Source organism: Coregonus clupeaformis, chromosome 27 (assembly GCF_020615455.1).
Source record: "Coregonus clupeaformis isolate EN_2021a chromosome 27, ASM2061545v1, whole genome shotgun sequence".
NCBI lineage: Eukaryota > Metazoa > Chordata > Actinopteri > Salmoniformes > Salmonidae > Coregonus > Coregonus clupeaformis.
Genome location: NC_059218.1, coordinates 48,136,415 through 48,163,834, shown reverse-complemented (window position 1 = coordinate 48,163,834; position 27,420 = coordinate 48,136,415). Strand labels below are relative to the sequence as shown.

At 45.1% G+C, this 27,420-nt stretch overlaps 1 protein-coding gene across 2 annotated transcripts in view; it reads right to left on the bottom strand.

Moving 5' to 3' along the window:
- Window positions 1–27,420, bottom strand: part of LOC121542039 (cell adhesion molecule 2) — a 659,771-nt gene that overhangs the window by 221,650 nt on the left and 410,701 nt on the right. Inside the window, exon 2 of one of the 2 annotated variants that reach the window (XM_041851466.1) lies at window positions 5,339–5,365. The exons of the other annotated variant lie outside the window; for it this stretch is intronic. Within the exon in view, the coding sequence (XP_041707400.1) occupies window positions 5,339–5,365 (27 nt within the window). The remainder of the gene's footprint in view (window positions 1–5,338; window positions 5,366–27,420) is intronic. 2 annotated transcript variants of the gene reach the window in all.

Genomic DNA, 27,420 nt, shown 5'->3' with positions numbered 1-27,420 from the left:
GAACCCATCCAACTTGAAGGAGCTGGAGCAGTTTTGTCTTGAAGAATTGGCAAACATCCCAGTGGCTAGATGTGCCAAGCTTATAGAGATATTTTTTTGTCTTATTTCTTGTTTGTTTCACAAAAAAAATATTTAGCATCTTCAAAGTGGTAGGCATGTTGTGTAAATCAAATGATACAAACCCCCAGAAAATCAATTTAATTCCAGGTTGTAAGGCAAAAAAATAGGAAAAATGCCAAGGGGGGTGAATACTTTCGCAAGCCACTGTACATCTTACAAACACACCGGTAGGAGATATCTGTTGATACATACCAATTGTTCTCAGCCTCAGTGCTCGTCCACAACCTTGTCTATTATAATAATAATATGCCATTTAGCAGACGCTTTTATCCAAAGCGACTTACAGTCTTGCGTGCATACATTTTTACGTATGGGTGGTCCCGGGTATCGAACCCACTACCCTGGCGTTACAAGCGCCATGCTGTACCAGCTGAGCTACAAAACACCCCTAATTAACCATATATGGTCAAAATCATCCCTTTAAAGCCCGTGGGGAATATATACAATGCCTTACAATTGAACAACCTACAATGGCGCAACAACAACAAAAAAAGTGAAAAAAAAAATAACTTAGCCACGGCAAATATACTTCAAATGAGTAGACAACACTCACCAATAAGTCATCCATCCTCAACAGCTCCCTCCACCTGGCCACCACATTCAGCAGCGTCTTTTTGACCATCACATGAACTATCGCCTGCACATTAAGAATGGATGCCTTTTCTGTTCACATAGTTGAACTCGTTTTGGGATGGCGCTTTTATGTCGATGTGGGGGGCCATCTGTTGCTCCGTTCGTATTTGGGAACCCATTGATGGCAAAGAAACCCCTCTTGACTTCAACCTGCTGTGCGATGGTGTATGGAAATTGTATGTTACAGTTAGTTTTGCATCTAAAACGTTGGCTCATCGAGGGATGTGAGATGCCGATCCGCAAGCTTCCGCTTGTGGATAGCACTTGGATGTGCACAGGAATGGCATGTGTTTGCTTTTTTAAAAGTACGTCTTAAATCCTAGCAAAAATCCTATGAGATTGGTTTTGGGAAATTATATCTGATGAGCTAATCTGTACTTGCGGCAAAAAAAAGTCCCAACTGTCTCTAAAAACGCGCTCTCTGCGAAATGCAGCTTGCGCCAAATCTTCCAACAGAGCAAGATCATCCATCTCTCATTCGATGTCCCATTACCTCAGTCCTTTATAATATTTACACAATGGTTTCACTTTCATACACGCCTATAATTTAATTTAATTTATTTTATATGGATTATTATCGTAACAAATGCACTGTCAAGAGGGGTTTACAAGAAAAAAAAGAGGACTGAGCATGCCCCCATTCTCATCGACGGAGCTGTAGTGGAACAGGTTGAGAGCTTCAGGTTCCTTGGTGTTCACATCACCAACAAACTATCATGGTCCGAACACACCAAGACAGTCGTGAAGAGGGCACGACAAAGCCTATTCCCCCTCAGGTACCAGTTAGTTTTGCTGATGATTGCATCATAAACATTGGCTCATCGAGGGATGTGAGATGCCGATCAGCAAGCTTCAGATGCCAAAAACCCGAGGGTGGAGAGCACTTTGATGTTCACAGGAATGGGATGGGTTTCCCTTTCTAAAGTAGGTCTTAAATCCTCAAAAGATCCTATTAGATTGGTTTTGGGAAACGATATCTGATGAACCTAAAAAGTCCCAACTGTCTCTAAAAACGCGCTCTCTGCGAAATGCAGCTTGCGCCAAATCTTCCAACAGAGCAAGATCATCCATCTCTCATTCGATGTCCCATTATCTCAGTATTTTATAGTATTTACACAATGGTTTCACTTTCTCTAATTTAACCAATTGTTTTATATGGATTATTATCGTAACAAATGCACTGATGTGGTCAAATTACATTTAGCCTGTCAAGATATGTTGCATGAATTCACAATGGAAATACAATTCAATTGAAAAATATTTTATTTATTAGGCCTACTCTCACAATTTCACACATTTTCAACATATATTTTACCCATTTTACACTTGACAAGCAGTTCCCTTATTCCGCCAATGGGCACTGTGCATACACATGTTCGTGGATGTGCGTAAATTTACCAACACTCGCAAGCAAAACGTTCATCCTGATAAATCTCACACATTGCGTGGAAATCATCCCACGCATGGTTCATGCACAGATTTGTGCCTACGCATGCTTGATGAAGGAGGATGTGTTATCCTAGGTTGTTGATAGCAGTCTCTAGGTGTGGGGTAACCTAGTTTACTTCCTGAATGTGTCTGATAATGTATAACTCAGTCCTCTCTATCCAGGCCGCATGCATCTACGGTATGTAAAAGAGAGAGAGAAATACAAAGTGTGTGTGTGTGTGTGTGTGTGTGTGTGTGTGTGTGTGTGTGTGTGCGTGTGTGCGTGCACGTGTGTGTGTGTGTGTGTGTGTGTGTGTGCGTGCACGTGTGTGTGTGTGTGTGTGCGCGTGTGTGCGTGCACGTGTGTGTGTGTGCGTGTGTGCGTGCACGGTGTGTGCGTGTGTGTGTGCGTGCACGTGTGTGTGTGTGTGTGTGTGTGTGTGTGTGTGCGTGTGTGTGCGTGCGTGTGTGTGTGTGTGTGTGTGTGTGTGTGTGCGTGTGTGCGTGCACGTGTGTGTGTGTGTGTGTGTGTGTGTGTGTGTGTGTGTGTGTGTGTGTGTGTGTGCGTGTGTGCGTGCACGTGTGTGTGTGTGTGTGTGTGTGTGTGTGTGTGTGTGTGTGTGTGTGTGTGTGTGTGTGTGTGTGTGTGTGTGTGTGTGTGTGTGTGTGTGTGTGTGTGTGTGTGTGTGTGTGTGTGTGTGTGTGCGTGTGTGTGTCAGTAGTGTTTTCTCAGAGCATGCGCTGACCAACTGGCAATTTTCTTCACTGACATTTTCAACCTCTCCCTGACCCAGTCTGTAATACCTACATGTTTCAAGTTGACCAACATAGTCTCTGTGCCCAAGAACACCAAGGTAACCTGTCTAAATGACTACCGCCCCTTAGCACTCAAGTCAGGAGCGTGGTTTTTAAGGCTGGTCATGGCTCATATGACCACCATCATCCCGTTAAAAACCCTAGACCCACTCCAATTTGCATACCGCCACAACAGATCCACAGATGACACAATTTCAATTAAGTTTGCTGACGACACAACGGTGGTAGGCCTGATCACCGACAATGATGAGACAACCTATAGGGAGGAGGTCAGAGACCTGGCCATGTGGTGCCAGGATAACAACCTCTTCCTCAATGTGATCAAGACAAAGGAGATGATTTTGAACTACAGGGAAAAAAAAGAGGACTGAGCACGCCCCCATTCTCATCGACGGGGCTGTAGTGGAGCAGGTTGAGAGCTTAAAGTTCCTTGGTGTCCACATCACCAACAAACTATCATGGTCCAAACACACCAAGACAGCCGTGAAGAGGGCACGACAACGCCTATTCCCCCTCAGGAGACTGAAACAATTTGGCATGGGTCCCCAGATCCTCAAAAGGTTCTACAGCTGCACCATCGAGCGCATCCTGACCGGTTGCATCACTGCCTGGTTGCATCACTGCCTGGTATGGCAACTGCTCGGCATCCGACCGTAAGGCGCTACAGAGAAAACTGAGTGCGGCACAGTACATCACTGGGGCCAAGCTTCCTGCCATCCAGGACCTCTATACCAGGCGGTGTCAGAGGAAGGCCAAAATAGTTCTCAAATACTTCAGTCACCCAAGTCATAGACTGTTCTCTCTGCTACCCCCCCTTTGTTTTTACACTGCTGCTACTCGCTGTCTATTATCTATGTATAGTCACTTTACTCCTATCTACGTGTACATATTACCTGGACTAACCTGTACCCCCCGCACATTGACTCGGTACCAGTACCCCCTGTATATAGCCTCTCTACTGTATATAGCCTCTCTACTGTATATAGCCTCGTTATTGTTATTTTATTGTTGCTCTTTTATTTATTATTACTTTAGTTTATTTAGTAAATATTTTCTTATCTCAATTTTTCAATACAACTGCATTGTTGGTTAAGGGCTTGTAAGTAAGCATTTCACAGTAAGGTCTACACCTGTTCGGCGCATGTGACAAATACAATATGATATGATTTGATTTAATATAACATTTCTTCAGGCTCATTTACAGACTGCCTCTCCTTCCTGTTAGTGATGTCACATGTTAGTGATGTCACATGTTAGTGATGTCACAATGTCATATGAGCTATAAATAGCCTCCATCTTGTTTCCCATTGCTTTAGGAATCACACAAACACACGCGCTCACACACCGCAGTCCTGCTATCATTACTCTCATAAGTCAGTAAAGGAAATCCATTCCTTCCTTAATAGGAGAACAGACAGTCTGTAGATCACTGAGACAAGTACACGTCCTCTCCACTCACTCAAATATTTAATGACTGTGTGTGTGTTTTCTTCTCCCTCTCTCTCTCTCTCTCTCTCTCTCTCTCTCTCTCTCTCTCTCTCTCTCTCTCTCTCTCTCTCTGTCTCTCTTTCTCTCTCTGCTCTCTCTCTCTCTCTCTCTCTCTCTCTCTCTCTCTCTCTGTCTCTCTTCTCTCTCTCTCTCTCTCTCTCTCTCTCTCTCTCTCTCTCTATGTCTCTCTCTCTCTCTCTCTCTCTGTCTCTCTCTCTCCTCTCTCTCTCTCTCTCTCTCTCTCTCTCTCTCTCTCTCTCTCTCTCTCTCTCTCTCTCTCTCTCTCTCTCTCTCTCTCTCTCTCTCTGTCTCTCTCTCTCTCTCTCTCTCTCTCTCTCTCTCTCTCTCTCTCTCTCTCTCTCTCTCTCTCTCTCTCTCTCTGTCTCTCTCTCTCTCTCCTCTCTCTCTCTCTCTCTCTCTCTCTCTCTCTCTCTCTCTCTCTCTCTCTCTCTCTCTGTCTCTCTCTGTCTCTCTGTCTCTCTGTCTCTGTCTCTCTCTCTCTGTCTCTCTGTCTCTCTCTCTCTCTCTCTCAGTGTTTGTGTGTGTGTCTCAGAGAATATAAATAAACCAAATGCAACATCCTGCAGGTCAAATATTATAACTACCACCTATGCAACAACAGCAGGCATATGAGAAGTAGCTAACCAGACTAACGTATACAAGGAACTATAGTAACTAGTATAGAATAATTCTAGAACAGCAAACGTATACAAGGAACTATAGTAACTAGTATAGAATGATTCTAGAACAGCTAACGTATACAAGGAACTATAGTAACTAGTATAGAAGCAACTTCAGCAGTTAGAGAAACTACAGCAGAACAGCAAGAGCCAAGGAGGAGACAACAACTCACCTCTCAATTTGCTTTTCTGCGCCGTCACTGAGGGAGCCACCAACAATGCAAGGAAGAGGAAAAAATAGGAGGAAGGAGAGGAGGAGATGGAAAGGATGAAGATGAAGGTTAAAGAGGGGAACAGAAAAAGAAAAGAGGAAAGAAGACAGGAGAGAACAATAGATTAGATCAATGTGTCTAGAGGAAAGACAGTAGGAACAGTACCATTACGCCTAGAGATCTGAACCTGCTGACGAGGTCGCTAGGTGTTGGCTTAAGGTTGCTACAATATCTTGACATAAATAGTTAGACACAATGTAGAAATGAAGGACTTGTAAGGGGTTCTCCTAAGAGGTGCCTTGGACAGGCAAACAATGTCTCCCCATGTTTCTACAGCAACCATATATTCTCTGAGTTTTATTAACAACAGAAAAAATAAGTTATACTCGTCAGAAGGTAAGAGGTTTTTCTTAGTAAAGATAACATTTCTAAGTAAGGATGATTGATTCTTAGAAAACGTTTTTTTTTCTATAAGAAAAACCTGGCCTTGCATCTTCCTGTCACGCCCTGACTCAGGGGACTCGTATTTGTTGAGTCAGGGTGTTTATTTTCTGTGTTGTGTTTTGCTATGTTGATTTTCTATGTTTAGATCTAGAATGTGTACATCTATGTTGGCAAGGGTGGATCCCAATCAGAGGCAGCTGTAGCTCGTTGTCTCTGATTGGGGTCCATACTTAGGCAACCTATTGGCACTAGTGGGTTGTGGGATCTTGTTCCGTGTTAAGGTATGTTGTGTTGCGCTGCCTTGGACTTCACATATCATTTGTTTATTGTTTTGTCATTGTGTTTATTCGTTAATAAACATGTATGCATATCACGCTGCGCCTTGGTCCGTCCCGTCGATGAATGATCGTGACAGAAGATCCCACCAAACGAGGACCAAGCAGCGTACCCAGGAAGAGCAGGTAGCGATGTCACAGGTGGGCAAATTGTGGTCATGGGAGGAGATATTTGCGGGGAAAGGGCCATGGGCGAAGGTAAATGCCCAGGCAGGAGAGGAGAAATGGTGCCAACCGTGATGACGACGGAGACCCGAGAGGCAACCCCAATAAAACATTTTGGGGGGGCACACGGTGTGGACGACGAGGCAGCAGGAGGCCGTTAAAGGGCGGATCTGCAGGTTAGGAGAGGAGGCCACCATGTTACGGGGGCTATTGGTTCAGAGGGAGCAGGAGTTATTCGGTCAGAGGGAGGCTAGAAGAGAGAAGGAAGGTGTAGAGGCACGGTGAGAGGAGCTGGTTAGGCAGCAGAAGGAGCGGGGGTTTATAAAGGAACCCAGTCCCGCTACTCGCACCAAAAAAAGTGGTGCGTGTCGCCAGTCCGGTCCGGCCCGTTCCTGCTCCCCGCACTAAGCCAGTGGTGTGTGTTCCCAGTACGGTCCGTTCCTGCTCCTCGCATCAAGCCAGTGGTGCGCGTCGCCAGCCCGGTCTGGCCTGTTCCTGTCCCTCGCACCAAGCCAGTGGTGCGCGTCGCCAGCCCGGCCCGGCCAGTTCCTGCCCCTCGCACCAAGCCAGTGGTGCGCGTCGCCAGCCCGGTCCGGCCTGTTCCTGTCCCTCGCACCAAGACAGTGGTGCGCGTTGCCAGCCCGACCCAGCCTGTTCCTGCCCCTCGCACCAAGCCAGTGGTGCGCGTTGCCAGTCCGGTACGGCCCGTTCCTGCTCCCCGCACCAAGCCAGTGGTGCGCGTCGTCAGCCCGGTCCGGCCCGTTCCTTCTCCCCGCACCAAGCCATTGGTGCGTGTGTCCAGTCCGGCACGGCCCGTGCCTGTTCCACCTGTGCCTGGTCCGGCACCGGTCAGCTGCTCCACTCCGGAGCCAGAGCAGTCCGCTCCACCGGTGCCTAGTTCAGCTCCGGTCAGCTGCTCCACTCCGGAGCCAGAGTAATCCGCTCCACCGGGGTCCAGTCCAGCTCCTGTCAGCGGATCCACTCCGGAGCCAGAGCAATCCACTCCACCGGGGTCCAGTCCAGCTCCGGTCAGCGGCTCCACTCCGGAGCCAGAGCAGTCCGCTCCACCGGTGCCTGATCCAGCTCCGGTCAGCGGCTCCACTCCGGAGCCAGAGCAGTTCACTCCACCGTCGTCGGGTCCAGCTCCAGTCAGCGGTTCCAGTCCAGACCCAGACGTCAGCCCCTCTCCAGGTTCGGGGTCTCCCACACCAGGGTCCAGACAGGGCTTGGTACTTCGTGGGAGGAAGGAGAGGGGAAGCAGCGCGCCGAGGTCCAGACCAGACCAGGGGCGCAACAGGGAGGTGGAGAGTAAGTGGTGGTCACACCCGGAGCAGGATCCGCCTCCGAGGCGGAATGCCCACCCGGCCCCTACCCTGTTATGTTTATGTGGCGCGGTCGGAGTCCGCACCTTTGGGGGTGGGGGGTACTGTCACGCCCTGACTCTAGGGACGTTTATTTGTTGAGTCAGGGTGTGTATGTTCTATGTTGTGTATTTCTATGGTGATATTCTAGTATGTCTATTTCTATGTTGGCCGGTGTGGTTCCCAATCAGAGGCAGCTGTCGCTCGTTGTCTCTGATTGGGGACAATGCTTAGGCAGCCTATTGGCACTAGTGGGTTGTGGGATCTTGTTCCGTGTTAAGGTATGTTGTGTTGTGCTGCCTTGGACTTCACGTATCGTTTGTTAATTGTTTTGTCGTTGTGTTTATTTGTTAATAAACATGTATGCATATCACGCTGCGCCTTGGTCCGTCCCGTCTGTAAGCGATCGTGACACTTGCCTACTGCTACATTTTATTATTAATGTCATCCCTTTATCCCACATTTGGGTATTTTAAACGTGGTCACCTTTAGACGTGACCCTAGTGTCGTGTTACTACTTCCTGAATCACTATTGATTACCCGCATGACGAACACTCTCATTGGTGTATGCCAATTAGACACACGCTTCACTGCCAATCAAGACTATTGTACTCAGGTAGCTCTTCCACAGGCATTGTTAAAAGGCAACAGACAATCTTGCAATCAGACTGTGAAAGATTAATGTGTTCGGGTTTGTGTAGTCAGAGATGGGCAAAAATTACAAAATACAATTACAAAATACCAAAAAGATTAATGTATCAAACAAAATAAAAATTTGTATTTTGTATTTTAAAATACATTTGCAAGTAGTCGGCCAAACAGCAACAACATTCTTGGTTTCAGAAAAGTTATCTACCGTAGTTTCGGGCAGGTGCACATTAGAATAATTAGAATGTTTACATGTACAATTACATGTAGTTAATTTAGCAGATGCTGTTATCACACAAATGTTGATACCAATGCAGGGTGAAAGGTGCCACAAAATGGTGAACCGCTATAAAAAAAAGAATTGGTATAGAAAAGTGTTTTGCATTTTGAAAAATACAAATTACAGCTTTTGAAAGTATCTTCTTACAAAATACATTGGAGTGTAGTTCAGCCCAGTGTCATACAAATGACTAAATACTCTGAAGTAGTTTAAATACAATACATTAAATACATTTCACAAATACATAAATACTGCCCATCTGTATGTAGTGTAGAGAACAACCCCCCTCTTTGTCTCTCTCAATTCAATTCAAGGGACTTTATTGGCATGGGAAACGTATTGCCATATCAATTGAAATAGATAATAAACAAAAGTGAAATAAACAATAAAAAGTGAACAGTAAATATTACACAAGTTCAAAAATTGTCCAATGTGATATTACAGTTCATTCGTACATTTTTCAGAGCCCTTGATTTTTTCCACGTTTTGTTACGTTACAGCCTCATTCTAAATGGATTAAATAGTTTTTTTCAATCTACACACAATACCCCACAATGACGAAGCAAAAACAGGTTTTCAGACATTTTTGCAAATGTATAAAAAAAGAAAGAAATGAAATATCACATTTACATAAGTATTCAGACCCTTTACTCAGTACTTTGTTGAAGCACCTTTGGCAGCAGTTACAGCCTGGAGTCTTCTTGGGTATGACGCTACAAGCATGGCACACCTGTATTTGGGGAGTTTCTCCAATTCTTCTCTGCAGATCCTCTCAACCTCTGTCAGGTTGGTTGGGGAGTGTCGCAGCACAGCTATTCTCAGGTCTCTCCAGAGATGTTAGATCGGGTTCAAGTCCGGGCTCTGGCTGGGCCACTCAAGGACCTTCAGAGACTTGTCCCGAAGCCACTCCTGCGTTGTCTTGGCTGTGTGCTTAGGGTTGCTGTCCTGTTGGAAGGTGAACCTTCACCCCAGTCTGAGGTCCGGAGCGCTCTGGAGCAGGTTTTCATCAAGGATCTCTCTGTATTTTGCTCCGTTCATCTTTCCCTCGATCCTGATTAGTCTCCCAAATGCTGCCACACAGGTTTCTTCCAGACGTGACGCTTAGCATTCAGGCCAAAGAGTTCAATCTTAGTTTCATCAAACCAGATAATCTTGTTTCTCATGGTCTGAGAATCTTTAGGTGCCTTTTGGCAAACTCCAAGCAGCCTGTCATGTGCCTTTTACTGAGGAGTGGCTTCTGTCTGGCCACTCTACCATAAAGGCCTTATTGGTGGAGTGCTGCAGAGATGGTTGTTTCTTCTGGAAGTTTCTCTCATCACAAAGTAAGTCTGGAGCTCTGTCAGAGTGACCATCGGGTTCTTGGTCACCTCCCTGACCAAGGCCCTTCTCCCCCTGATTGCTCAGTTTGGCCGGGCGGCCAGCTCTAGGAAGAGTCTTGGTGGTTCCAAACTTCTTCCATTTAAAAATGATGGAGGCCACTGTGTTCTTGGGGACCTTCAATGCTGCAGAAATGTTTTGGTACCCTTCCCCAGATCTGTGCCTTGACACAATCCTGTCTCGGAGCTCTACGGACAATTCCTTCGACCTCATGGGTTTTGTTTTTGCTCTGACATGCACTGTCAACTGTGGGACCTTATATAGACAGGTGTGATTCTTTCCAAATCATGTCCAATCAATTGAATTGACCACAGGTGGACTCCAATCAAGTTGTAGAAACATCTCAAGGATGATCAATGGAAACAGGATGCACCTGAGCTCAATTTCGAGTCTCATAGCAAAGGGTCTGAATACTTATGAAAATAAGGTATTTCTGTATTTTATATGTAATACATTTGCAAAAAAATTCTCAACACCTGTTTTCACTTTGTAATTATGGGGAATTGTGTATAGATTGATCAGGACATTTTTTTATTTCATCCATTTTTGAATACGGCTGTAACATAACAAAATGTGGAAAAAGTCAAGGGGTCTGAGTACTTTCCGAATACACAGAATGTCTATAGACAGTGTTGTAATGATGTGCAAATAGTTAAAGTAAAAAACAGAAAATAAATACACATAAATATGGGTTGTATTTACAATGGTGTTTGTTCTTCACTGGTTACCCCTTTTCTTCTCTCTCGCTCTCCCTCTCTCTCACACACTCTCTCTCTCTCTCTCTCTCTCTCTCTCTCTCTGACTCTCTCTCTCTCTCTCTGACTCTCTCTTTCTCTCTCTCTCTCTCGCTCTCTCTCTCTCTCTCTCTCTCTCACTCTCTCTCTCTCTCTCTCTCTCTCTCTCTCTCTCTCTCTCTCTCTCTCTCTCTCTCTCTTTGAATATTAAAGGAATATTAATTCAGAGCACATATTTAACAGAGTTTTTGTGAAACGTGGTCGCATAAAAACCTGAGGGAGATTTTACCATAATTCCGTTACCAAAGTTTGCATCTGCACAGTTCTTCCAGGAATTGTGTGCAGATCCTTGCGACATGGGGCCGTGCATTATCATGCTGAAACATGAGGTGATGGCGGCGGATGAATGGTACGACAATGGGCCTCAGTATCTCGTCACGGTATCTCTGTGCGTTCAAATTGCCATCGATAAAATGCAATTGTGTTCGTTGTCGATAGCTTATGCCTGCCCATACCATAAACACACCGCCACCATGGGGCACTCTGTTCATGACATTGACATCAGCAAACCGCTCGCCCACACAACGCCATCTGCAATCTGCCCGGTACAGTTGAAACCGGGATTCATCCATGAAGAGCACACTTCTCCAGCGTGCCAGTGGCCATCGAAGGTGAGCATTTGCCCACTGAAGTTGGTTATGACGTCAAACTGCAGTCAGTTCAAGATGAGCTTCCCTGAGACGGATTGAGTTGAAGGTTTCTGACAGTTTGTGCAAAAATTATTTGGTTGTGCAAACCCACAGTTTCATCAACTGTCCAGGTGGCTGGTCTCAGACAATCCAGCAGGTGAAGAAGCCAGATGTGGAGGTCCTGGGCTGGCGTGGTTACATGTGGTCTGTGGTTGTGAGGCCATTTTGCATTTACTGCCAAATTCTCTAAAACGACGTTGGATGCGGTTTATGGTAGAGAAACGAATATTCCATTATCTGGCAACAGCTCTGGTGGACATTCCTGCAGTCAGCATGCCAACTGCACGCTCCCTCAAAACATGAGACATCTGTGGCATTGTGTTGTGTGACAAAACTGCACATTTTAGAGTGGCCTTTTATTGTCCCCAGCACAAGGTGCACCTCTGTAATAATCATGCTGTTTAATCAGCTTCTTGATATCCACACCTGTCAGGTCGATGGATTTTCTTGGCAATGGAAAAAATGCTAATGAAACATGGGACCAACACTTTACATTTGTTTTTTATGTTTTTGTTCAGTGAAGTTTTTGTACATTTTGCAGTGGACACCGTAAAAAAGTTGTGCATAGAGATGTATGGTTTGGCAAAAAAACAGAGTCAAAGCGTAATTCCGTTACCATGGAATTGCCATTCTCTCTCTCTCTCCATCTCTCCATCTCACTCCATCTCTTTCCATCTCTCTCCATCTCTCTCTCTCTCTCTCTGTCCATCTCTCTCCATCTCTCTCTCTCGCCATCTCTCTCTCTCTCTCTCTCTCTCTCTCTCTCTCTCTCTCAGTCTTTTTTCTGTCTCTCTCAGTTGCTGAGGTTAACAGGCCAACCAATCGATCAATCAATTTGGCAAAGCACTGTGCGTGAAATTTCAGAGTGGCTTCCCTGGGACACACACCCTCTTTGCTGCTTAAACCTCTGTCTACCTGCAGTCCAGGGAGCGACAGAAGAAGAGGGAGGGAGAGTAGGTGTTTAGGGTTCTTTGTTGTGTTTTCTGCAGCATGAGTCATCGGTAACGTAAACCCACAGTAGCTGTGTAGCCTACTAAAACCAGCACACCTAAAGCAATACGAAGGTGTGTGTTTGTCTGTGTGTTTGTCTGTGTGTGTGTGATAGAGAGAGAGAGAGAAAACAGAAAAGAGAGAGAAAGAGAGAAAGATGGAGTCCCAAAGTGACATTGACATCGCTTCAGTTGCTCCACCTGTGATGCTCTTTTCTCTGTATCTCTCTCTCTCTCTCTCTCTCTCTCTCTCTCTCTCTCTCTCTCTCTCTCTCTCTCTCTCTCTCTCTCTCTCTCTCTCTCTCTCTCTCTCTCTCTCTCTCTCTCTCTCTCTCTCTCTCTCTCTCTCTCTCTCTCTCTCTCTCTCTCTCGCTCTCTCTCTCTCTCTCTCGCTCTCTCAGTAGTCATGTGACAACATCATACTCTGGGTTTTGGTGACAAATACACAAGCAGCACACACACACATACACACACACACACACACACACACACACATGCTCACACACACACACACACAGGGTACACACACACGCACAGACACATACATACACACACACACACACACACACACACACACACACACACACACACACACACACACACATGCTCCCACACACACACACACACACACACACACACATACACACACAGACACACGTTCACACACACACACACACACTAATGTTCACACACACACACACACACACACACACACACACACACACACTCACACAGACACATACACACTCACACACACACACACATGTACACACATACACACACACACACACACACACACACACACACACACACATGTAAGTGTATGAAAGGTGAATTGTTGGAGTCCGGCATGCTAGCTGGCTGTGGCGTCTTATGACTAAGTGCCCGGACGATTTTCACGGAATAATACTGCACCTAGTTAGCTAGCTGAATAAACTAAGTTAGTCTATTCCTAGAAAACATTGAACCGCTGTAGTTTACAACAATTATAGTTTCTGAGGTGGAAGTTGGGAGAGTTATATTTGGGAGTTGTGGTGAGGGAGGCCCCGCTCTCTCCTTTCCCAGATGTTTAGTTCATTTCATTCCGATCTCCTCTGCCTTATTGTAGCCATCTGCTGCAGCCTGTCAACTATGCCTCTGCCTATCCCTGTTCTCTCCTCTCCGCACAGGCTACACAAACGCCTCACACCGCGTGGCTGCTGCCTCTCTAATCTGGTGGTCCCTGCACATACCACCCACGTGGAGTTCCAGGTCTCAGGCAGCCTCTGGAACTGCCGTTCTGCTGCCAACAAGGCAGAGTTCATCTCAGCCTATGCTACCCTCCAATCCCTCGACTTCTTGGCGCTGACGGAAACATGGATTACCACTGAAAACACTGCTACTCCTACTGCTCTCTCCTAGTCTGACCATGTGTTCTCGCATAGCCCGAGAGCATCTGGTCAGCGGGGTGGTGGCACAGGAATCCTCATCTCTCCCAAGTGGACATTCTCAATTTTTCCCCTGACCCATCTGTCTATCTGCTCATTTGAATTCCATGCTGTCACAGTCACTAGCCCATTTAAGCTTAATATCCTTGTCATCTATCGCCCTCCAGGTTCCCTTGGAGAGTTCATCAATGAGCTTCCTCATTGGCCTCTCCTATAATGGCCGGCCTCCTACATCTACGTGAGACACAAAATCCAAGGCGCAGCGGAGCCACTCAAGCGAAGCAAAGCCTCTCTCCCGGGAAGGATGCCTAGAAATTCCCAGAGCAAGAGTGGACAAGCTTGACGCCTTGATAAGTTCCTTTCCTGAGGATGGCTCACCCCTCACAGTTCTGGGGGATTTCAACCTCCCTACGTCTACATTTGACTCATTTCTCTCTGCCTCCTTCTTTCCACTCCTCTCCTCTTTTGACCTCACCCTCTCACCGTCCCCCCTACTCACAAGGCAGGCAATACGCTTGACCTCATCTTTACTAGATGCTGTTCTTCTACTAATCTCACTGCAACTCCCCTCCATGTCTCCGACCACTACTTTGTATCCTTTTCTCTCTCGCTCTCCTCCAACACTACTCACTCTGCCCCTACACAGATGGTAATGAGCCGTCGCAAACTTCGCTCTCTCTCTACCGCTACTCTCTCCTCTTCCATCCTATCATCTCTTCCCTCTGCTCAATCCTGCTCCCTCCAATCTCCTGACTCTGCCTCCTCAACCCTCCTCTCCTCCCTTTCTGCATCCTTTGACTCTCTATGTCCCCTATCCTCCCGGCCGGCTCGGTCCTCCCCTCCAGCTCTGTGGCTTGATGACTCATTGCGAGCTCACAGAACAGAGCTCCGGGCAGCTGAGCGGAAATGGAAGAAAACTAGACTCCCTGCGGACCTGGCATCTTTTTCACTCCCTCCTCTCTACATTTTCTTCATCTGTTTCTGCTGCTAAGGCCACTTTCTACCACTCTAAATTCCAAGCATCTGCCTCTAACCCTAGGAAGCTCTTTGCCACCTTCTCCTCCCTGCTGAATCCCACCTCCCTCTCTGTGGATGACTTCGTCAACCATTTTGAAAAGAAGGTTGACGACATCCGATCCTCGTTTGTTAAGTCAAAAGACACTGCTGGTCCTGCTCACACTGCCCTACCCTATGCTTTGACTTCTTTCTCCCCTCTCTCTCCAGATAAAATCTTGCGACTTGTGACGGCAGGCCGCCCAACAACCTGCCCGCTTGACCCTATCCCCTCCTCTCTTCTCCAGACCATCTCCGGTGACCTTCTCCCTTACCTCACCTCGCTGATCAACTCATCCTTGACCGCTGGCTATGTCCTTTCCGTCTTCAAGAGAGCGAGAGTTGCACCCCTTCTCAAAAAAACAACACTCGATCCCTCTGATGTCAACAACTACAGACCAGTATCCCTTCTTTCTTTTCTCTCCAAAACTATTGAGCGTGCCGTCTTTAGCCAACTCTCTTGCTATCTCTCTCAGAACGACCTTCTTGATCCAAACCAGTCAGGTTTCAAGACTGGTCATTCAACTGAGACTGTTCTTCTCTGTGTCACGGAGGCTCTTCACACTGCTAAAGCTAACTCTCTCTCCTCAGCTCTTGTACTTCTAGACCTGTCTGCTGCCTTTGATACTGTGAACCATCAGATCCTCCTCTCCACCCTCTCCGAGCTGGGCATCTCCGGCGCGGCTCACTCTTGGATTGCGTCCTACTTGACCGGTCGCTCCTACCAAGTGGCGTGGCGAGAAGCTGTCTCCGCACCACGTGCTCTCACCACTGGTGTCCCCCAGGGCTCAGTTCTAGGCCCTCTCCTATTCTCCCTATACACCAAGTCACTTGGCTCTGTCATATCCTCACATGGCCTCTCCTATCATTGCTACGCTGACGACACACAACTAATCTTCTCCTTTCCCCTTCTGATAACCAGGTGGCGAATCGCATCTCTGCATGTCTGGCAGACATATCATTATGGATGACGCATCACCACCTCAAGCTGAACCTTGGCAAGACGGAGCTGCTCTTCCTCCCGGGGGAAGGACTGCCTGTTCCATGATCTCGCCATCACGGTTGACAACTCCGTTGTGTCCTCCTCCCAGAGTGCGAAGAGCCTTGGCGTGACCCTGGACAACACCCTGTCGTTCTCCGCTAACATCAAGGCGGTGACCTGATCCTGTAGGTTCATGCTCTACAACATTCGGAGAGTACGACCCTGCCTTACACAGGAAGCGGCACAGGTCCTAATCCAGGCACTTGTCATCTCCCGTCTGGATTACTGCAACTCGCTGTTGGCTGGGCTCCCTGCCTGTGCCATTAAACCCCTACAACTCATCCAGAATGCCGCAGCCCGTCTGGTGTTCAACCTTCCCAAGTTATCTCACGTCACCCCGCTCCTCCGCACACTCCACTGGCTTCCAGTTGAAGCTCGCATCTGCTACAAGACCATGGTGCTTGCCTACGGAGCTGTGAGGGGAACGGCACCTCCGTACCTTCAGGCTCTGATCAGTCCCTACACCCAAACGAGGGCATTGCGTTCATCCACCTCTGGCCTGCTGGCTCCCCTACCTCTGCGGAAGCATAGTTCCCGCTCAGCCCAGTCAAAACTGTTCGCTGCTCTGGCACCCCAATGGTGGAACAAGCTCCCTCACGACGCCAGGACAGCGGAGTCACTCACCACCTTCCGGAGACATTTGAAACCCCACCTCTTTAAGGAATACCTGGATAGGATAAAGTAATCCTTCTACCCCCCCCTTACCCCAACCCAAACCCCAACCCCAAAAAATAACAACAACAAAAAAACATTGTAAAGTGGTGATCCCACTGGCTATAAGGTGAATGCACCTATTTGTAAGTCGCTCTGGATAAGAGCGTCTGCTAAATGACATAAATGTAAAAATGTAAATGTGCATGAGCCACATACATACAGTCCCTAAACCAAGCCGCCCTCTCTCTCTCCTTACTAACCCATGTAATTGTGGGTAACACTTTACTTGACACCCCGCGTCATAACATGCTATGACACGTTCATAACCTTGTCGTAATCTCACAACAGCTGATATAACTTGTCATAACCTGTCATAATATGGTCATAACCTGTCATAATATGGTCATAACCTGTCATAATATGGTCATAACCTGTCATAATATGGTCATAACCTGTCATAATATGGTCATAACCTGTCATAATATGGTCATAACCTGTCATAATATGGTCATAACCTGTCATAATATGGTCATAAGGGTGTCATGACCCATATATTTAGCCCTGTTGTGACATATATTGCGTTATTTTACGGCTGGTTATGACACCTACATAAGAGTGTCAAAACCCATAAACCCCTACCACACAAGGCAAAACATTCCATTACACCAGAGACTATGTCTCAACAGTATGTTTAAGTTATATAACATTTTCTGAAATTGACCATATTAAATGATCATTGTAATTGCTCACACACTGATGTCAGACATGCACCGACCCCGATGCTCTGTTGCTGATGACTGGGATGAATACAGGAGCAGATTGCAGGAGTAGGACAAGACACCCTCTTATTGACTGATGACTGACATAAGGGCCTGTAGGTGATAGGCCTATCTGGCTTAAATGATTATGATGGTCATAATGCTTCATGACAGTGTCATAAAGTCTATTTTCCACAAGTTATAAAAAAATGTGATGCAATAAAAACATGACTGTAAATAATTAATTACAATAACAACAAAGGATTTAAGAAACACATTTTCAAATGAAAGGAAACTTCTTGGCAGGGAAAAAACTAATTTGAATAAATGTGTATTTTGACACTCTTATGTAGGTGTGTGTGTGTGTATGTGTGTGTGTTTGTGTGTGTGTGTGTGTGTGTGCGTGCATGCGTGCGTGCGTGCGTGTGTGTGCGTGCGTGTGTGTGCGTGTGTGTGTTTGTGTGTTCCTCTGCACCTTTGTGTGTTGTCTGTTAATGGGTCTGACTCTAAACTCTACTGAGGTAGAAAAACATTCGTTCTGAATGGTTAAGTTAAGGGTTAAGGTTTGGGGTTAAAACATTAAGTTTAGACATTAAATGGTAGGGCGGCAGGTAGCTTAGTGGTTAAGAGTGTTGTGCCAGTAACCGAAAGGTCGCTGGTTCTAATCCCCGAGCTGACTAGGTGAAAAATCTGGCGATGTGCCCTTGAGCAAGGCACTTAACCCTAATTGCTCCTGTAATTCGCTCTGGATAAGAGCGTCTGCTAAATGACAAAAAAAAAAATAATAAAAAAAAATCCATAACCCTTAAAGATGCACTATGCAGAAATCGAGGCATTCAGTTCCTGTTCGATTGAACGTTAGAATGGGCTGGTTCCAGTTTCTGAGAAACAGACGGCCTCCTGGGCTTTTCACGTATGACAGCGCCTAGGGTTTACCCGAGAATGGTGCGACAAACAAAAAATATCCAGTCAGCGGCAGTCCTGTGGGCGAAAACAGCTCGTTGATGAGAGGTCGAAGGAGAATGACAAGAATTGTGCAAGCTGACAGGCGGGCCACAAACAGACAAAAATAATGGCGCAGAACGGCATCTCAGAATACACAACTCGTCGGTCCTTGTCACAGATGGGCTATTGCAGCAGACGACCACACCGGGTTCCACTCCTATCAGCTAAAAACAAGAAGAAGCGGATCCAGTGGGCACGCGATTTACCAACACTGGATAATTGTGGGGTGGATAAACATCGCCTGGTCCGACGAATCCCGGTTCCTGTTGCGTCATGCTGATGGCAGAGTCAGGATTATGGCATGGCCCCATCCTTCCTGGTGTCGACGGTACATGCTGGTGGCGGTGTTGTAATGGTGTGGGGAATGTGTTCCTGGCACACGTTAGGTCACTTGATACCAATTGAGCAACGTTTCCACGCCCCGAAGAATTCCGGCTGTTCTGGAGGCAAAGGGGGGTCCGACCCGGTACTAGATTGGTTTACCTAATAAACTGGAAAATGTGTGTCTTTGAATGCACTGGGCCTTCAATGTTTTAACACAGTTCAAAACCTTAACCCTTAACCCTTAACCCTTAACCATTTCGGAACGATGCGGAACAGGAGGAGCAGCCCAGAGTGTCAAAAACACTTTGAAATTTGACGTATGGAGATACTTTGAAATGTGATGTTTCTCAAAAATACTTTGAAATTTGACTTTGGAAAACTTGGATAAACGTCCAAATCTCAAGTCAAATTGGTAAAACCGTGAGATCTCTCACTCTCCCTCCCCCTACCATCTACCTACCACCTACCTACATCTCTCTCTCTCTCTCTCTCTCTCTCTCTCTCTCTCTCTCTCTCTCTCTCTCTCTCTCTCTCTCTCTCTCTCTCTCTCTCTCTCTCTCTCTCTCTCTCTCTCTCTCTCTCTCTCTCTCTCTGTCTCTCTCTCTCTCTCTCTCTCTCTCTCTCTCTCTTCTCTCTCTCTCTCTCTCTCTCTCTCTCTCTCTCTCTGTCTCTCTCTCTCTCCCTCTCTCTCGCTCTCTCTCTTTCACTCTCCCTCCCTCTCTACCCCCCTCCCTCTCTCTCTAGTTTTCTCTACTGAATAGACAATTATCCTTCCCCTAGTTATTTCAGTACTGTACATTAGATATAGTCCACATTTACTTACTGAATCAAATGTGTTTCATTTCCCTTAATAATGGTATGAAGAGGGGAAACGATTTCTGTAAAGAAAATGTTATTATATATGACCCTATACAGTAGATGGTTACCATGGTATTATATATGACCCTATACAGTAGTTGGTTACCATGGTATTATATATGACCCTATACAGTAGTTGGTTACCATGGTATTATATATGACCCTATACAGCAGATGGTTACCATGGTATTATATATGACCCTATACAGTAGTTGGTTACCATGGTATTGTACTGTAAATGTGCAGTGATAAAAATAAACATATTCTGTTGGATATATGCTGTATAACTTCCCCTATCAAACTATTACTTATGTCTTTACACACACAAAACACACACACACACACACACACACACACACACACACACACACACACACACACACACACTAAACTGACATTGCTTCTCTCTTGACAGGATGTGGGATGTTGTCATTTTCCCAAACATCATAAACGACATTCCGCTGCTTTCACAGGGGGAGACACACACACACACACACACACACACACACACACACACACACACACACACACACACACACACACACACACACACACACACACACACACACACACACACACACCGCTGTGTGACAGCGGGACAGGGCTCAGGTGTCACATCTCTACTGTCATCTCTCTCTGTTCTATCTTACAGTGACTTCTTCACCCCTTAACATCTGACCTCCCCTATAATTCCTGCTCTCATCCCTGGTATCTGTCATCTCTACCCACTGAGGTTTTGGGACTGCGTTCCAATTGGCACTCTATTCCCTACATAGTGCACTAACTTCGACTAGGGCCCGTAGGGAACGTGCCGCTTTTTTGGGACGCGAGCTTGGCGTGCTCTGTCTCTATCTATCTCTATATCTGTCAGGAGGAGGAACCGGACCTCTCTATCAGAGGAGGAACCGGACCTACCAGCACAACCACAGGCAGTTAGATCCAGTCAGGACCTATGATACAGTGTCTTCACTAAGTATTCATACCCCTTGACTTATTCCATAATTTGTTGTGTTACAGCCTGAATTCAAAATGGATTAAATATATATATTTTTCCTCACCCATCTACACACAATACCCCATAATGACAAAGTGAAAACACCTTTGTAGAGTTTTTGCACATTTATTGAAAATGAAATACATAAATATCTCATTTACATAAGTATTCACACCCCCGAGTCAATACTTTGTAGAAGCACCTTTGGCAGCGATTACAGCTGTGAGTATTTCTGGGTAAGTCTCTAAGAGCTTTCCACACCTGGATTGTGCAACATTAGCTATTTATTCATTTCAAAATTCTTCAAGGTCTGTCAACTTGGTTGTTGATCATTGCTAGACAACCATTTCAGGTCTTGCCATAGATTTTCAAGTAGATTTAAATAAGTTATACATGTTAACTAGGCCACTCAGGAACATTCACTGTCTTCTTGGTAAGCAACTCCAGTGTAGATTTGGCCTTGTGTTTTAGGTTATTGTCCTGCTGAAAGGTGAATTGATCTCCTAGGGTCTGGTGGAAAGCAGACTGAACCAGGTTTTCCTCTAGGATATTGCCTGTGCTTAGCTCCATTCCATTTGATTTTTTGTCCTGAGAAACTCCCCAGTCCTTAACGATTACAAGCATACCCATATCATGATGCAGCCACCACTATGCTTGAAAATATGGAGAATGGTACTTAGTAATGTGTTGTATTGGATTTGCCCCAAACAAAACACTTTGTATTCAGGACTAAAAGTGAATTGCTTTGCCACATTTTTTCAGTATTACTTTATTGCCTTGTTGCTAACAGGATGCATGTTTTGTAATATTTTTATTCTACAGGCTTCCTTCTTTTCACTCTGTCAATTGGGATAGTATTGTGGCGTAACTACAATGTTGTTGATCCATACTCAGTTTTGTCCTATCACAGCCATTAAACTCTGTAACTGTTTAAAAGTCACAATTGACCTCATGGTGAAATCCCTGAGCGGTTTCCTTCCTCTCCGGCAACTGAGTTGGGAAGGACTCCTTTATCTTTGGGGGGAGATAGAGAGAGAGAGAGAGAGAGAGAGAGAGAGAGAGAGAGAGAGAGAGAGAGAGAGAGAGAGAGAGAGAGAGAGAGAGAGAGAGAGAGAGAGAGAGAGAGAGAGAGAGAGAGAGAGAGAGAGAGAGAGAGACAGAGAGAGAGAGAGAGAGAGAGAGAGAGACAGAGACAGAGAGAGAGAGAGAGAGAGAGAGAGAGAGAGAGAGAGAGAGAGAGAGAGAGAGAACATAAGTAAAAAAAAGAGATAATATATTTAGAGAGAGGGAATGTTAGATGAGGTGAGGCGGAGAGAGAATAGGAGATCTAAAAGGAGAGAATGTAAGAGGGTATTAAACAGTAAAATAAGAGTCTTTCTCACTCTCTCTTCCTCTCACATTACAGCAGCTCTGTGGATTCTTATCGGCGGATTACAGTTACTAGGCAACCAGCACAACAGCACCGCAGGACCCAGCAGTCTGGAATTGGATAAAAACTATTTATTTCTCTTCAAACTCCACTTCTTCTTCTCTTTTTGACTCCTTTCTTTTGATCCACTCCTCCTCCTCTTCTTCTTCTCCAGCGAGAAGCCATCTAATGTCTCGTGACAAAACTCATTTGGCTGGTTATCTGTCAAATGGATAATGTATTCAAAATGTATTTAATATACTGCATGCAGTGCCTTGTAAAAAAGTATGTAATTTAAATTCATTTTTATTTGGATTTCATGTAATGGACATACACAAAGTAGTGAAATGAAAAAAATATACTTGTTTAAAAAAAAATCGAAACAATAAATAACGGAAAAGTGTTGCGTGCATATGTATTCACCCCGTTTGCTATGATGCCCCTAAATAAGATCTGGTGCAACCAATTACTTACAGAAGTCACAAAATTAGTTAAATAAAGTACACTTGTGTGCAATCTATGTGTCACATCATCTCAGTATATATACACCTGTTCTGAAAGGCCTCTGAGTCTGCAACACCACTAAGCAAGGGGCACCACCAAGCAAGCTGCACCATGAAGACCAAGGAGCTCTCCAAACAGGTCAGGGACAAAGTTGTGGAGAAGTACAGATCAGGGTTGGGTTATAACAAAATATCAGAAACTTTGAACACGGAGCACCATTAAATCCATTATAAAAAAATTATAAGAATATGGCACCACAACAAACCTGCCAAGAGAGGGCTGCCCACCAAAACTCATGGAGCAGGCAAGGAGGGCATTAATCAGAGAGGCAACAAAGAGACCAAAGATAACACTGAAGGAGCTGCAAAGCTCCACAGCGGAGATTGGAGTATCTGTCCATAGGACCACTTAAAGGCGTACACTCCACAGAGCTGGGCTTTACGGAAGAGTGGCCAGAAAAAAGCCATTGCTAAAGAAAATAATAAGCAAAGACGTTTGGTGTTCGCCAAAAGGCATGTGGGAGACTCCCCAAACATATTGAAGAAGGTACTCTGGTCAGATGAGACTAAAATTGAGCTTTTTGGCCATCACGAAAAACGCTATGTCTGGCGCAAACCCAACATCTCTCATCACCCCGAGAACACCATCGGCAGGGACTGGGAAACAGCTCTGAATTGAAGGAATGATGGATGACGCTTAATACAAGGAAATTCTTGAGGAAAAACTGTTTCAGTCTTCCAGAGATTTGAGACTGGGACAGAGGTTCACCTTCCAGCAGGACAATGACCCTAAGCATACTGCTAAAGCAGCACTCGAGTGGTTTAAGGGGAAACATTTAAATGTCTTGGAATGGCCTAGTCAAAGCCCAGACCTCAATCCAATTGAGAATATGTGGTATGACTTAAAGATTGCTGTACACCAGCGGAACCCATCCAACTTGAAGGAGCTGGAGCAGTTTTGCCTTGAAGAATGGGCAAAAATCCCAGTGGCTAGATGTGCCAAGCTTATAGAGACATACCCCAAGAGACTTGCAGTTGTAATTGCTGCAAAAGGTGGCTCTAAAAAGTATTGATTTGGGGGGGTGAATAGTTATGCACACTCAAGTTCTCTCTTTTTTTGTCTTATTTGTTGTTTGTTTCACACCAAAAAATATTTTGCATCTTCAAAGTGGTAGGCATGTTGAGTAAATCAAATGATACAACCCCCCCCCAAAAAAAAATCCATATTAATTCCAGGTTGTAAGGCAACAAAATAGGAAAAATGCCAAGGGGGGTGAATACTTTCACAAGCCACTGTATGTATGATGCTACTTCTCTTCAAATGACTGTCTCCTATCGAATGACTGTCTCCTCTCAAATGACTGTCTCCTCTCAAATGACCGTCTCCTCTCGAATGACCGTCTCCTCTCAAATGACCCCCTCCTCTCAAATGACTGGCTCCTCTCAAATTGCTCTCGCCTCTTCAAATTAATTGAATATGGTAAATGTAGATGTATGACACATAGAAGTCATGAAGTAAAAGTCTATGATATTAGAAGTGGTGCATAATATCAAATCAAATCAAATCAAATCTCACTTGTCACATACACGTGTTTAGCAGATGTTATAGCGGGTGTAGCAAAATGCTTGTGCTTCTAGCTCCGACAGTGCAGTAATATCTAACAATTACACAACATATATCCAATACACACAAAACTAGTAAGGAATGGGATTTAAGAATATATACATATATGGACAAGCAATGACAGAGCGGCATGTACTAAGATACAGTAGAATATTATAGAATAGAATGCAGTATATACATATGAGATGAGTAGTGCAAGACATGTAAACATAAATAAAGTGACTAGTGTTCCATTTCTTAAAGTGGCCAGTGATTTCAATAGGCAGCAGCAGCCTCTAATGTGCTAGTGATGGCTATTTAACAGTCTGATGGCCTTGAGATAGAAGCTGTTTTTCAGTCTCTTGGTCCCAGCTTTGATGCACCTGTACTGACCTCACCTTCTGGATGATAGCGGGGTGAACAGGCAGTGGCTCGGGTGGTTGATGTCCTTGATTATCTTTTTGGCCTTCCTGTGACATCGGGTGTCAAGATATGTAAACATTATTAAAGTGATTGTAAACATTATTAAAGTGACTAGTGTTCCATTTCTTAAAGTGGCCAGTGATTTCAATAGGCAGCAGCAGCCTCTAATGTGCCAGTGATGGCTATTTAACAGTCTGATGGCCTTGCGATAGAAGCTGTTTTTCAGTCTCTCGGTCCCAGCTTTGATGCACCCATACTGACCTCGCCTTCTGGATGATTGCGGCAGCACCGTGAGCTAAACGAGGTCGAGTAAGGAGCATCAGAGGGTTTCAGAGCTATCTCAGCCAGATCCTAAAGCACATACATTAACTATAGATGTCAATGCAAGCCTAATATTGCCCTCCAAATGGTTCTACGGAATATAATCTTCGGTGTGTGATCGGAGGGCATCGATATACAGGTAACTGCCTAAATAAAACACCATCATAAAGTGTCTTAATAGAGTGTTGGGCCAATCGCAGAGTGACAGAACAGCTTCGATGCACCTTGCCATAGATTCTACAAGTGTCTGGAACTCTTTTGGAGGGATGCGACACCATTCTTCAACTAGAAATTCCATCATCTGGTGTTTTTGTTGACGGTGGTGGAAGACCCTGTCTCAGGCGCCGCTCCAGAATCTCCCATGACTGTTCAATTGGGTTGAGATCTGGTGACTGACTCTTTTCGACGTCACTGAAATCTCTTCTTCTTCTAGCCATGGTAGCCAAAATAATGGGCAACTGGGCATTTTTATACATGACCCTAAGCATGATGGGATGTTAACTGCTTAATTAACTCAGGAACCACACCTGTGTGGAAGCACCTGCTTTCAATATACTTTATATATACTCAAGTGTTTCCTTTATTTTGGTAGTTACCTGTAGCTCGTAATGCAGGGCTCAACATTAAGGCTTGTCCTCTTGTCTGGAAGATGTTTTTATATATTTTTATAGTAGGACAAGAATAATATACATTTAGTTTGTCTGAATGGACAAGTTAAAAAAAATAAAAAATTCACAATAATTACTCTGATCAGATTGGAGACTGAGACGGCCATGGCCAGGGGACGGACCCAGGCAGTATTTTTTTAATGGATTTCATAAAAATAAAAAATAAAACGTATTTTAACTGTAGAAATGTATTGCCTTTTAATGTGCCATGAACACAACCGATCGTGATGTTTCCATCTGATTGTCAAACAAATCATTTTCAAAAAGTAGATTGTCTTCGCACGTTAATCCCAAATAATTACAGCATTCGAAACACTACTGCGCGCACGTCAATGTTTCCTTCAATTCGCAAGTGGCTGAAAGCATCCGAGCGAGCGACACAGCGCCCCCTCTGTCTCAGGGTGTGTAGACCATGTATCTGATGCTGTCTGGCCAGAAATAGTATGACATGCCATGGTCTTTTTGACCAGACAGCATCAGATACACGGTCTAAACAGCTCCAACTGTATAGGGACATGTGTTGTTGTTTTGGCTCTGTACTCCAAAATTATACAATGACTATGAGGTTAAAAGTTAAAGTTTTTGTAAATAGTCCCCAATTTTAGGGGACCAAAAGTATTGGGACAAATTCACTTATGTGTGTGTGTTAAAAGTAGTCAAAAGTTTAGTATATGGTCCCGTATTCCCAGCACACAATGACTACATCAAGCTGGTGACTCTACAAACGTGTTGGATGCATTTGCTGTTTTGTTTTGGTTGTGTTTCAGATGATCTTGTTCCCAATAGAAATTAATCGTAAATAATGTATGTTTCTAAACACTTCTACATTAATGGATGCTAAAATGATTACAAATAATCCTGAATGAATCGTGATTCAATACTGATGAGTGAGAAAGTTGCAGAGGCACAAATATCATACCCCCAAGACATGCTAACCTCTCCCTATTACAATAACGGGGGAGGTTAGCATTTTGGGGGAGATATGATATTTATGCCTCTGTAACTTTCTCACTTTAAAAAAAAAAAAAATTCATTTTCTTTGGCAATGTAAACATATGTTTCCCATGCCAACAAAGCCCCTTAAATTGAATTGAGAAAACGGAGAGAGTGAGAGAGAGGGAGAACACAGAGAGAGAGAACAGAGAGAGAGAGAACAGAGAGAGAGGGAGAACAGAGAGAGAGAGAGAACAGAGAGAGAGAGAGAGAGAGAGAGGACAGAGAGAGAGAGAGAGAGAGAGAGAGAACAGAGAGAGAGAGCAGAGAGAGAGAACAGAGAGAGAGAACAGAGAGAGCGAGAGAGAGAACAGAGAGAGAGAACAGAGAGAGAGAGAACAGAGAGAGAGAGAGAGAACCTCTCCCTCCCTCCCTCCCTCCCCTCTCTCTCTCTCTCTCCCTCCCTCCCTCCCTCCCTCCCTCCCTCCCTCCCCCTCTCTCTCTATCTCCCTCCCTCCCTCCCCTCTCTCTCTCTCTCTCTCTCCCTCCCTCCCTCCTTCCCCTCTCTAGCTTGCTACCTCTCTCTCTCTCCCCCCCCTCTCTCTCTCCCTCCCTCCCTCCCCTCTCTAGCTTGCTACCTCTCTCTCTCGCCTTTCACATCTTTACTTTCCTCCAATCCTTACAGTGGCAGTACCACTCAAAGTGCTATTTTTCACTCTTACTCTCTATCTCTCTCTCTCTTTGTGTGTGTGTGTGTTTGTGTGTGTGTGTGTGCACGTATGTGTGCTTATGTGTGTGTCAGAGGGAGTGATGGAGAGCGGTTTATGGTAGCAGCTGTTATTATATTGATGTGATTAATTTACAAATCCAACAAGTGTTTTAGGATCTGATGTCACGCACTGACTCTAGGGACTTGTATTTGTTGAGTCAGGGTGTGTATTTTCTGTGTTGGGTTTGGTCTATGTTAGTTTCTAGATCGTTTAGATC